The 13206-nt window shown below is 39.0% G+C and overlaps 1 protein-coding gene across 1 annotated transcript; it reads left to right on the top strand.

Moving 5' to 3' along the window:
• Nucleotides 1-8589: 8589 nt before the first annotated feature.
• Nucleotides 8590-11976, top strand: LOC133854975 (V-type proton ATPase subunit E). Its single transcript, XM_062291257.1, has 6 exons — nucleotides 8590-8824; nucleotides 8903-9003; nucleotides 9687-9843; nucleotides 10661-10857; nucleotides 11192-11291; nucleotides 11701-11976. Exons 1-6 carry the CDS (start codon nucleotides 8723-8725, stop codon nucleotides 11734-11736), a joined length of 693 nt encoding a protein of 230 aa, XP_062147241.1. The 5' UTR covers nucleotides 8590-8722; the 3' UTR covers nucleotides 11737-11976.
• Nucleotides 11977-13206: the final 1230 nt, after the last annotated feature.

Genomic DNA, 13206 nt, shown 5'->3' with positions numbered 1-13206 from the left:
GGACTCAGCCTGTCGTCACAGGGGAGAGTCGGTTCCGAGTTGGGGATCTTCCCTAGGTGAAGGCCAACCTCGGCTGGTAGCACACACCAACACATGGTATGCTTGCCATGCTACCCTATGGGTACCAATCCTAGCTATAATAGTGCCTCAGGGTTAAACGGTTACTGCACATGAACATTTTCTGTAATACTGTGGGCTCTGCTTTAACTGTATACTTATTTCAAAACTGTAAGAGCCGTTTTCATAACTGTAGTCATGTGCAGAATTAATTTTAAAATCTCTTTTCTTTCATTCACTGGATTCATGAATAGAATCATATACTTTGGAATTCTCTGTAATCATATATTTCAAATGCTCTTTATCATTTCTCTGAGTATGCATAATTCATAATTTTTGAAATGCTCATATTCATGACTGTAAACATGCTTAATCCATACTTTGAAATGCTCTTGATCATAACTTTAATTATGCATAAATCATAACTTTAAAATGCTCTTAATCATATCTATAATTATGCATAAATCTTATCTTTAAAAATGCTCTTACTAATAACTGTAATTTATGCACAAAATTCTTTGAATAATAACATATGAGCAATAAAAGCTTCGCATTAAAAATCACATGATCAACGCTATGTAAAATTCCCCAACACTTTTTCAACAGATTTATAGTAAAATCTTGTTGGGGGTTTTTCGGTGTTGTATCCCCTTACCTTGATAGCCCTTTTTGTCAGAGTTGCTTTTACCTAAATAAAATGCAAAGGTAAATTTTATTTAGAGGATATTCTGAAATTAGTAAGCCGTTATAACAGTTAATAATAAACCTTAAAATCTAAATTAGAGCTAATTCTTACATTATTATTATATTCATACCTTTTCTAAAAAATAAAATTATTCTATCTAATTAACCAAAAATAATCCCATAATAAGTAAATAAAAAAAAACAAACCTAGAGATAAATTAACTAATAAGACTTAAATATCAAAACCCTACAATTTCAACCCCAACTCACGGGTCTACCTAAAAACACAACATCTACCGGGTAGACTAATACTAACCTAAATAACCCACTAAAAACCAAAATCTACAAGGCATAGAACCACCAAAACCACCGGGAAAACCAAAAACTCAAACCGGTTAGCACAACAAACCAAAAACCCAAAGACAACATCACGGAACCGGCCAAAATGATAACTCAAAATAGGACACACACACACGGCCAGATTCCTTCACCATAGCTCAGTGGCCGAATAGCTCAAGGAACCACAAAACCAAAACATCCATTCAGTTGAAATACTACACACACAGATCTGCCAAAAACATCAACATCTCAACACACTCGGCCAGCCCTTCAAACGAATCCACTGCCCTCTCCAACCAACCGGCCGAAACCCACAGCCAACCTCCTTCCAACCAACCGAACCCACAAAGCCAACCCAAAAAAAAATAGACAGAGAAGAGTCTTCGCAGGTTATACCCATCTGAAAAAAAAAATTCTGTTCAAAACCCATTCAGCCTACCCAACGAATCTTGCTCTAAATTCTTCTCAAAACTCAACTAAAAATTGATAAAGACTAAGATTTTCACTTACCCAAGGAGAAAATTGGCTTCCAAAGGTATGGGTACCGGCAAAGTCGCCGGAAAAAAAGGCACCAGGAGACGTCGCCGGCGCGGGACCGTGGCCTGCCGGTCCGGCGGCGTCGTCCGCCCAGTCCGGTGGCCCACCCACCGGCTGGGTCCTCTTCCTTCCTCCCCTCCCTCTCACGGTCACACACACACAACTCTCCCTCATCTCCACTCTCGTCTCCCTCTCAAACTGTGCAAGGAGAAAAAATGAAGAAACACAAGCAGAGAAGAAGAAGAAAAGAGGAAGGAAAAGAAAAAAAAATAAAATCTTGAGGATATAGGGTCTGGTACACGCACGGCATGAAAAGGAATAAAAAGAAAATTGAAAAAGAAATGAATAAATAGTAATGAATATATGCCAAAATTATTAAAGAGCTAATGAACAAATAGAGTGCACTAATTCTTAAGAGAAAATACCTGCAGATTTCCTCTGAGAAGAGCTTCTTAACTGAACTAAAGTATGATGTGCAGAAATAAAATAACTCAGCTCTTATAACTGTGACCGGTAGAAAATTGATTGGTGAAGAAGAAACTACTTACGTGAAAGATACGCAGTTCAACATGTCCATAAGAAGATGAAGCTTCAAACTTGCCACGTAACCCTCAATTCAGCCAGAAATTTAATATTTTTTTTTCCAGTTATTACTACTGATTCGATTTTATCACTTATCTATTCTTTTTTTTTTTTTTTTTTTTTTTGCAACTAATTATCAAATCTTAAAATATTTTAACAATTATTATTATTATTAGGGTGTTATAGACAGACCATTAAGTCTTCCCTTAAGGAGTCTATCAACGTTCCTAGTCGAGAGACGCTGGTTTCCCCAAGTCTTTTCATCCCGGGCGAAACAACCGCTTCGGTCGGATTTGATCCTTCTTGAATCGGCTTTAATAAATTAGTTGTCTCGGTTTCTATATGATCCAGGGTCCTCAAGGCACATCCAGGACTTAGCGAAGCTTCTGGCTCTACTAGCAATCGGTCCTCTAATATCAAACCCGCACCAGTCTCCGAAAGAGCCTCGGTCTCGACAGCAGGTGAACAGTCAACAGGCTCCCCAGTAAATGGCACGGCTAGAGTATCGGAGTCTGGAAGAGAAGGCTTTGCAGGGATCTCCATTGTCACCGGCGCTGTTGGCAAAACAAAGCGCGGGCGACCAAAAAGAAGCTCGGCTTCAGTGGCCCGAGTAAGCGCGTACTCCCGGGTATCCGAGGCAAAGCGGGTCCTCTTTGTTGACCCTTGCACTTTCTCCTTTCCTTTACGTTTGGCTGCATTTTGAACCGAAGGAACCTCCTCCGGCTCTTCAAGTTTGTCGTCGATTTCAATCACAACGGGGATGGGAGCATTGTCGGCGCTGTCCAGGCGATCCACGGACGAAGCATTGGGGACCCCATCCCCGGATGCTTCCCCCAAATCCTTCGCAAGTGTAGCGAATTCTAGTGGGGCAGCCGGGGCAGAAGTAGTTGGAAGCTTTTTTTCTGAACTTCCGGTTGACTTGCTATGGGGAACGGTTTCACGGACGGAAACGGTGGGGGTACGGTCATCCGCTCCCGGAATAATGGTCGGCTTCGCGACCTTCGATTTGGGAGCGTCTGTTTTCGGCTTAGAGCTTCTCTTTGGCTCGGGGCAAGCCACAGCTCAGGGAATAGGAGCAGCCTCGCTTCCGGATTTCCGCACCATTGTTTTTCCCTTCTGGTCGTACCAAACTTTGCCGGTGGGAATCTCATATTTGAGAACTTTCCGCATGTTCTCATCGGTAACGATATTGTCATAATCGATCTTCAAGACGTTGGTTGGCGTTTGGGAGAAGGTCAACATTGTGGCGACTCTCCTCCTCCCCGTTGCATTCAGGGCCGGAGGTTCCCTAAGATCAATTTGGATTGGTCTCCACTCCCGGGACATCCTTTGGTTCTCCGCCAGGGGTGTAGCCAACTCCCATTCACCCGAGACCCTAAAGAATTCAGATCTCCACCCCCGGTTGTTTGAGTAACTCGGGGAAAGAAAAATGAAGATCGGGTTCTCCCGGATGGTGAACTCAACAACCCCTTCCCTTTTATAGTTGACTCTGTATATATTGAAGAATTTCGGAATCGTCATCCGGGCTTCCAGCACTGTACGCCATAAAATGAAAGACGTGAAGAGGTATCTCCACGCATTTGGTGCGATCTGACTCGGGGAAACCCCGAGGTATAACACCATCTCCCGAGCTACGTCAGGAAACGGAAGTCGTAACCCGGCTGTAAGCATCTTCTCGTAAATAACTATGTCACCTCTTTGGATCTCCAGGGTGACTGGGTTCTGGAAGTGGAGAAGTACTGGCGGAAGAATATCATAGTTGTTACGGAGGCGGAACTCGTCCCTAACATGAATCCTCGAAGCCCCTCGACGATCAAGTGGCACAAGAGGCCGGAGGACGTTCCCTCCCTGAGCCAGATTGTCACCCAGTTCGGGCATCACCTCATCGTCGGACAGGGCGTCTTCTTCTTCAGGCTCCGGAACGTCGACTATTTCGAATTCCTCCGCGTTAGACATTTGATAAGAGAAAATGAGGAAATGATGTGTTATATGATACTGGAGGGAGTTGAGAGAGGATGGGAAGTCTAAAGAAAATTCGATGTGGAAATGGGCGGAGTGTGGAATGAGTATTTATACAAGTAAGTGACCCGGGTTGGCCGGTTTCCAATGACCGGTAGTCGAAAGGTCTCATTCAAATTTTCTACCTCAAAACCGGCAGCCGAAGAGCCCCCGGTTGTACGCCTGACAGCTGCAACGCGCCTCAAAAGATGAACCAACGTCCAATCACATTTAAGGCACGGCCGGCGTATGTCAACAAATCCTGTAGCTTGCGGATTTCGATGAGAGGAAGATTCAGAATTTAAAATTAGAAAAGCACGGGATTCCATAAAAAGTGCGGGAATTTCGAAAATGGCGCTCAGAGGTTCTCGGTTGAAGCGACAGATAAAATTAAAATACCCAGTTACACCACCGATTCAGGTATAAAGCCAGTCTATTGTTCTCGGTAGTATACCTCCGGCATAGTCTCAAAATAAAATGCGATTTAATTACAGTTGATTATACATAAATTCTCTCAAGCACAAAATTTGTGTAAGAGAATTGGGGGGTAACTGTTGGGGAAAAATATTGACCTTCTCGGATGTAGGGCCCAACCCGAGAAGTAGGCCCACTCTGATCCACCCGACCAGGCCCAAATATTAAAGGGGCATGATCCACCCGGGCCCGTTAAGGCCTCTTGAGCCCAAGATGTCACAACTGGCCCGTATAGGCGACCCAAATGCTAGTTGATATCCACATCTCCGTATATCTCAGCAATACCCGGAATCTAAGGGACACGACGCATGTTATGAAACATGATGGTGCCTCCGAGGTAAGCGGAACCCGAAGTATCCGTTCATCCGGGGCCACGTCTCCTCCAACCGCCTCATACACGAACTGAAAGGCTAATTGAATTGCTCCTCAACCTCTATAAATACTAGAACCACTTCAGATGTTAAGGTACATGCTAATCAGTCTTTTAGCATTATTCTGCGCATTTATTCTCAGAACCATACACTTACTTAAGCATTGGAGCGGGGTTGTCGGAACCCCCCGACGCAGTTTTATTTTGCAGGATCGTTTACATAGTTCATCCCAGCTTACCCCTGATCGACACGTCACCGACCGGAAACTGTCTCAACAGCACTAATAGAAGTAAAAAAATTGGATGGAAAACTCACAGAGAGATCTCTCTCAAATCCGTGAAAACTTAAGGAGTAAAAGTTGATTTTTAAAAAGTGAAAGAGTAATTTCAAATTGCGCGTTGACTCAAGAATTTATGAGACATTTACCCTTATTTTAAAATAGCATTGTTCTTCATAAAGTTCGTTATTGGCTTTAACCTTTAAGGATTTTATTTTCCACTACACAAACATGTTTTTTGCAAACCAATTCCCAACAGTTGGGAGCCCTCAAGGTCGTGTTGTAACATTTTTGAGGTACCAGTTGATCTTCTTTGATTTCTCTAACTCCATTATCTATTGGGAACTTCAATTTTAAATGATGGGTAGAAGTTATCGCCCTCAACTTGTTCAAAATTGGTCTCTCGATTATAGTGTTGTAAGCGGATGGACGATCTACTATCAGAAAATTGGTCATAATTGTAGCCTGTCTCGGTGAGGTCCTAGCAGTTACGTGGAGCGTAACGACACACATCGGTTGGACTCTCTCTCACGAGATATTGACTAAAGGAATTTGAATAAGTTTCATCATGTCTTGGCTGATTTTCATTTGTTGAAGCATTAGCCAATACAATATATCGGCCCAATTTCCATTGTCCACCAAGATCCGATGTACATCGTAATTAGCCACTGTCAGCTTTATAACGAGGCCATCATCATGTGGTAATGATACACCTGTTTCGTCTTCTTCAGAGAATGTCAAAACAACTGACTATTTCCTTGAGATTTTAGTGGGTTTTTCCAAGTCGAAGACTTCATTTCAGGATCCCATTTGGCGTACATGGGCTTTTCTTGTTGACACAGATTCTCCCACTCCAGCGAATCCACTAGATATTGTATGGATCTTGACGATGAGTTCCTGATTTCTTTGGAGATTTGGCGTCGAGGTAGGTTGTCTCTCTCTGTTCATGTTGGTGACCATCATTGTTTCTCGAAGGATAGCAATCCTGTGGAGGATTTTGTTCCTGTCGAGGTCTTTGTTGCTATTGGTCGGCAAGGAACCAGATCAGTTTCTCATTCTTGATAATCTTCTCGATTTCGAAACACAGGGCAACACATTTTTCCGTATCGTGGCCATGATCATTGTGGAATTCACAATATCTATTTTGGGACCTCCTGTTGGTAGGAGTAATCATTTTTGGTGGCCAGATTAACTCTAGATCTTCTCGGATTTCCATGAAAATCTCAACCATAATAGCATTCAACCAATTGTAAGAGCATTCCTAGCAGCTTCCCTTCCCTTCCTCTTCATTTTTCCTAAATGTAAGGAATAAAACTACTTTTTGCTTCCCTATCAAAAAACACCCCACAGCAGCTTCCCTTCATTTTTCCCTAAATCATTAAAATATTATTTTGTTATTTTTACTTTAATTAAAAGTAAGAAAAGAAAGAGATAAAGTAAGAGAGAGATTATATTTTAGAATAAACAATTGATTGGGATGTGAACAGTGCTTCCCAATGCATTGGGAAGCACTGTTCACTTCCTAAGGAACAGATAATTGTAGGGAAGCTGCTGTTGGATGGTTTTTTTTACTTTCTTAAAATTTTCCCTAAAATTTAGGGAACAGATCCCTTGTAGGGAAGCTGCTAGTAATGCTCTAAGTCGGTTCCCACTGAGGTGCAACCATTCTTAGATGAGTTATTGCATCTATCTTCTTAGCAATTTTATTCGAGGCTTTTCTCCCCTCCTCTCGAAATTCCTTCCGTTTTTTCTCGAGATCCTACTTGGATTCCATCAAAGCTTATATAGTTTCTTTGGTGTTGATGGGTTCTTCTATTTTATCCATTAACTCTGAAAGCGAGCGAGAGTTCTACAAGCTAGCTCACCCATTAGTGGTCCTCCAGCTAGGACCCCATTCATGAGGGAAGCAAATACTAAATCATGCTTAGGGTCATCAACAGTCAATTTTTCATTATTGAACCGTGTGACATAATGCTTTGGAATGGTACTCTTTGACATCATGCTTACAATGACGGATTTATATATGGAAATGTAGTCAGTTCTAATAGATGGAGCCAATTTCTAGTCTTAGGCTGCACTTAATGATCAGATAAAGAGTGACATACAAAAAATAAGAATCAGAGTTCGTCGGGGATGGTCCGGCCGGGATAACTCTGGCACTCAAGTTAGTCTCTTTGCCAAGGAGAATAATCTCACAATAATAAGTGTTTGAGAGTGTATGCGAATAGAGAAAATCGTCCCCCTTTACCTGGCCTCCTTCTCCCTTTATAGGGATGGTTTTGGTGTGCCTCTCTCTTTCCCACAATATCAAGAGGTTAATGATTTGCTGGAGTCTTTCTCTCAAAATTTGGTGGATCGTGATGTGTAACAAACCATTCAAATAAGAGAAATGCTACACTTTGTAAGAATTTTTTTCAAAATTTGGTTCCTAAATAATGTGTTACAATCTTATGAGATGATGACACATTTCTCGAAATAATAAATCACATGAGATTGTGACACATCATTTTGGAACCAAATTTTGAAGAAAAAAAAAATTTAGGCTTCATTTGGTTCGCGGAATGGCCATTCCATTAGAAAATGAATAGTTATTTCTGGGAATAGAAGGTGGTGGAATGGAATGACTATTCATATTATTTTATTTGGTAATAACTCACATATTTTAATCGGAATTCAAAATAAATTACTAAAAAAACCCTACATTATATATATATATATATAAAAAAAAACTAAAAAAAAAAATTGAAATAAAATGGTAAGTAGCCGAACCGGAGGTCACCCCCGACGAGAACTTGGAGTGGCCTGTGCCACCCTCAATTGCTCCGGGGGTGGTCGCACCCTCCCCCCAGGCATTCTAGGGGTGGTGCGACCACCCCTGGCCCTCCACAGTGGCTAACCGACCACCAATGGATGGTCGGCCAACCACTTTGGGGTTTAATTTTTTTTTTTGAAAAAAAAAAACAAAAGATTTGAAAGAAAATAAAAAATGAGTTTTTTTTTTAAAAAAAATGTAGTCTTTACCGTCAAGGAATATGTATTCCTATTCGTAAGGGAATAACTATTTCATAAAATAAACTTCTACCAAACTAAAGAATAATTATTCCTATAGAATAGCCATTCTTTTCCATATGCTTAACATTAACATTAATACTTTTATTTCAATTTTCAACTAACAGAGTCTAAGAGAAGTTTATATATATATATATATATATATATATATATATATATATATATATATTTAATAAATATAAAAAATAAAAAATCTACATATGAGAATGTTTTACGCCAGACAAACCGACGAACCCATATAAGCACTGCCCTCCCGTCGTCTAGTTCCCCAATCAAGATCAAGGAAGCTCCCCAGAAAACCGCTGCTCACTCTCGGATCCGAATCGAAGCGAAAATGAACGACGCCGATGTCTCCAAGCAGATCCAGCAGATGGTCAGGTTCATTCGCCAGGAAGCCGAAGAGAAGGCCAACGAGATCTCCGTCTCCGCCGAAGAAGTACGCCCAATTCCTTTTCGCCTACGTATATGAACCGTATGTTTATACTTCTACGTGATCGTGTTTTTCTCTTGGCAGGAATTCAATATTGAGAAGTTGCAATTGGTCGAGGCTGAGAAGAAGAAGATCAGGCAGGAGTATGAGCGGAAACAGAAGCAAGTCGAAGTTCGAAAGAAAATGTAAATTGTTTTCCTGGAATTTGAATTCGGTTTCTCGTTTTAGTTCGCGCGGTTGCTTAATTTCCTCGCGTTTGTTGTTAGGATAGGTTAGAAGTTGAATTTCAATTTCACAAGAGCTTGGATTTTTTTCGATTAGTGATATAATTGTGGTTCTGTTTAGCTGTGTGTGATGAATGAAACGAATCGTTTTGTAGGTTGTTATCAATGTTAGTTAGATTTTTGAATATCGGTGAGATCGAATGGGGCAAGTCGAAGTTCGGAAGCTGTAAATTGTTTTCCTGGATTTGAATTCGATTTCCCGTTTCAATTAGTCAGGCTGATATTTTCTTCGCCTTCTGTTGTTAGGACAGGTTAGAAGTTGAATTTGAAATTTCCGTGAGCTTGGATTTGGTTAATTTCCTCCTCCGGTTTTGTTGTTAGGATAGGTTAAAAGTTGAATTTGAACTTCACAAGAGCTTGGATTTGGTTCAGTTAGTGATATTATTATGGTTCTGTTTGGCTGTGTGATGAATGAAAAAAATCGTTTAGCATTTTATTTTTTATGTTAATTAGAATGAATATCAGTGAGCTTGAATGGAGCTAATTGTCCCAATAAATATAGGAATTCAATTAGTTTGGCTGAAATATTTCTTTGGAATGGAATAATGTGACAGATAATCGATTGTTGGATTGGTGTGTTGCAGTGAGTACTCGATGCAGCTTAATGCTTCTCGGATAAAAGTTCTTCAAGCGCAAGATGATGTGGTTAATTCCATGAAAGAGGCGGCATTGAAGGAGCTTTTGAATGTGAGCCGCGATCACAATGTGTACAAAAGGCTTCTAAAAGATCTGATTGTTCAGGTCAGCAAAACCCGACTTCGTGTTCTGTAGTTTAACATCACATGTATTGATGAATCTGAAATCATATTTTGATACTCCTGACTATCCTTTGGCTTTTAAGAATGCGAGAGCATCTCCAGCAATGACTTTTAGTTTAGCCACTCAAAATATCACTTTTTCTAGTTTAGCTACTAATTTTTCTCTACAAACTCTAACAGGACTATCTATTTCACTCTCTACTTTATTTAAAATATTGTTCTCTTCCCCTCTCTCTCCACCCTTGTTTGTTTTTTTCCTGCACTTTTTCTTGTTTTCTATCAAATTTTTTTATTATATTGGTAGAAGATGCTCTGATGGAATTGCATTTACATGTATAGATCTTGTAGTGTTTATAGTTCTTTGGTAGTTTAATTCAGATCACTTTCAGAGTAGAGAAATAAATTATTAGCGTATATGATATACTTATTCGGACATGTTTAGCATACGCATATAATTATCTTTGAAGAATAAGACACTGAGTTCTGAGGAAGTACGATAAATACTTCCCTTATAAGCTCTAACTGTAGTTGAAAGTGTAAACTGACATTACCATCATCTGTGATGGTCACTTGAGTTTTTAGCGTCATTTTTGGTGATGGTTTTTTTATTTCTTAATCGATCCATTGTTGGATGGGTTGTTGCTGTTAAATGATATAAGAGAAATGGATCCATGTGATCTTCAACGGATGCCAAAAAGATTTTTAATTACTTCGAGTTTGAGCATAATGTATGGGAAAAAGTTAGTAATAATCAGTAACTTGGCTTTCTGATATTAGTAACATTAAATTCTGTGTTGCAGAGCTTGCTCAGACTGAAAGAGCCTGCTGTCTTATTACGTTGCCGGGAAGATGATCTTCATTTGGTGCAGTCTGTGCTGGATTCAGCAGCACAGGAATATTCTGAGAAAGCACATGTTCATTCACCTGAGATCATAGTTGACAAGAAAGTCTATCTTCCAGCTGCTCCTACCCATCATAATACCCATGGTCCTTTCTGGTAAATTTTTTGTTAACTTGATACACTAAGATATTGCCAGACTCCATTTACTTTGCCAATTACCCTTCATATGTGCTGTTGGGGCTTCGCAAAGTGGTCTGGCTGAGTTGTTCCAAGTTATTGCTGAACTAGTTATCAGGTTGCAAAAGCAGCTTTTAGACAGGTCTTTCTGAAATTCTGAATCATCCTCCCTTTTCCGTTGTTAATTGTGTATCAGCCAGCCAGTTGGGGAAGATTGAAATTGGCTTGCTTAACATCTTATGTCCTCAACAGCTCTTTGTTATTGAAAATATATTGATGGAATAGCTTTCTGATAATCTTTGTTGTTGTTCAGCTCTGGAGGCGTAGTGTTGGCTTCTCGAGATGGGAAGATTGTTTGTGAGAACACCCTTGATGCACGGTTGGATGTTGTGTTCCGTAAAAAACTTCCAGAGGTACTCCATTTTGTCTTACACAGAGACAGCATTACATAAACTGCCTTTGTTGTTTTATTTAGTAGTCACTTGCCTCATGGATTTTGATATTATTTCTAGTCATTCTGCCTAGGTAATTGTTATATTAGAAGAAGTATCTATTATTCGTGCTCCCCTACACTGCATCATTTGCTAATTTGCTCCAAGGGAAGATTCAAACTAGTGACCTTTACATTATGAAGTGTGGTCTCTGGCCGATTGAACTGTCCCATGGGGTTTCAATGACCAAGTTATATTAGATATGATGTCATTAAAGTGGAAGATATCTCTTGTGAGAAATTCTGTAGTACATGTTATCTTATGGAGTTAGAATAATAGCCATACGTGGTGAGACCACATTTGAACCAAGTTTCTGTTTTTCTTATTGCAGATCCGCAAGTTGCTATGTGGTCAGGTTGCTGCATGATGGGTTGGATTGTATTGTTTTACTGCCCCTAAATTATTTGAGACCTGAGATTGGTCTTTGATGATAAGATTATTGTCCAATCAATTGCTTTGTTTGTATGTTCATTTTCTTGTTTGCTGCATAACTTTATATAGTGTAGATGTTCTTCAGTTTGGTGCGCTCTTTAAGTCTTATCGATTGGGGCATGAGAAAGTACTTATTCTTAGTGATAATAAATGTTTTCAGCTTGAGTGTTTCTGTTATTTGTTCCTTATGAAGTCAAGCATAGTTCAGGCTAAATGGTTTATATCATAGGATTTGACGGTGTTGTGCTGTAGTTTTTTTAATGGTCTAAGAAAATGAAATTAAATCTAGATCGTTAAAAAAACTGCACACAGAAGCTCTAGTTTTCATAGAACTGCATAGCAAACCGTTCTTTGCAAATTTGGCATGATCCTTATATGGCAGCAATGCCCCACTCCATTCTTTCCTTTTAAAAGCTAGGAAAATTATGCTTATTAGAGCATTCATGTTGAACTAGTCAAAATTTAGGGTCCGTCTAGGTTTGCGATTTTAAAATGTGCGATTTGAAAAAGTGATTTTAAAAAACGCAGTTAAGCATTTGGCAAAATCGTAGTTTGACTTTTAAAATCACAGGTTAGCTATTAAAATTCTGCGTTTTCAAATTGTAATTTTTTAAAAACACAATTTTTGAACGATTTATTTTTTGCGATTTAATTTAAAATTACAAATTTTATCTACGAAATTGCAATTTCAAATACACCCTTAAGCAAATTTTAGCTCTAAAAAAAAAAAAAAATTGTTATTTTAACTATCCACTTTTTAAAAGCACCAAATATCTAACTCTTTTAAATATTTTTCTACTTTAAGAAAAATATTATTTTTTATTAGATTTAGAGCAACCACTTCAACTGATGAGGACTAATTCATGTTAATATTTCATATTATGCTATCCTTCGGTGCTACACGTTAATGGGAAGAATATTTTGATATTTGGCATTGTGTACATGCAAAATTGTCACAACCAAAGTTGAAGAATTAAGATCAGCCCCTATCAAGTCTCTTCAATCATATGGAAGCACAAAAAAGAGACAGAAAATTAAAACTCATTTGCCAAATTGAAACTACCAAATACTCGGCCAAACCATAGACATGGCAAAATTAAGACCCATTAACCAATTAGAAACCAGTTTATTAGACAAAAATTTCAACCTATTACCTAAACAAGTGTTGTATTTTGCTGCTCTCTTTCTCAATAAACATCCATAATAATAGAATACACTCGGAGAGAGCAAGAGAATCAAAATCCGTAAATCTAAATCAAAATCAAAATCAAAATTTTATATTCAGAATCAAAACTCATAAACCAAATCAAATTTGAGATTTAGAATCAAAACTCATATACTAAATCAAATTTGAGATTTAGAATCAAAAACTATAAACCAGATTAAACTTGAGATTCAGAAGCTT

This window comes from Alnus glutinosa, chromosome 13, assembly GCF_958979055.1.
Source record: "Alnus glutinosa chromosome 13, dhAlnGlut1.1, whole genome shotgun sequence".
NCBI classification, from domain to species: Eukaryota; Viridiplantae; Streptophyta; class Magnoliopsida; order Fagales; family Betulaceae; genus Alnus; species Alnus glutinosa.
This window is presented reverse-complemented; position numbering and strand designations above follow the sequence as displayed.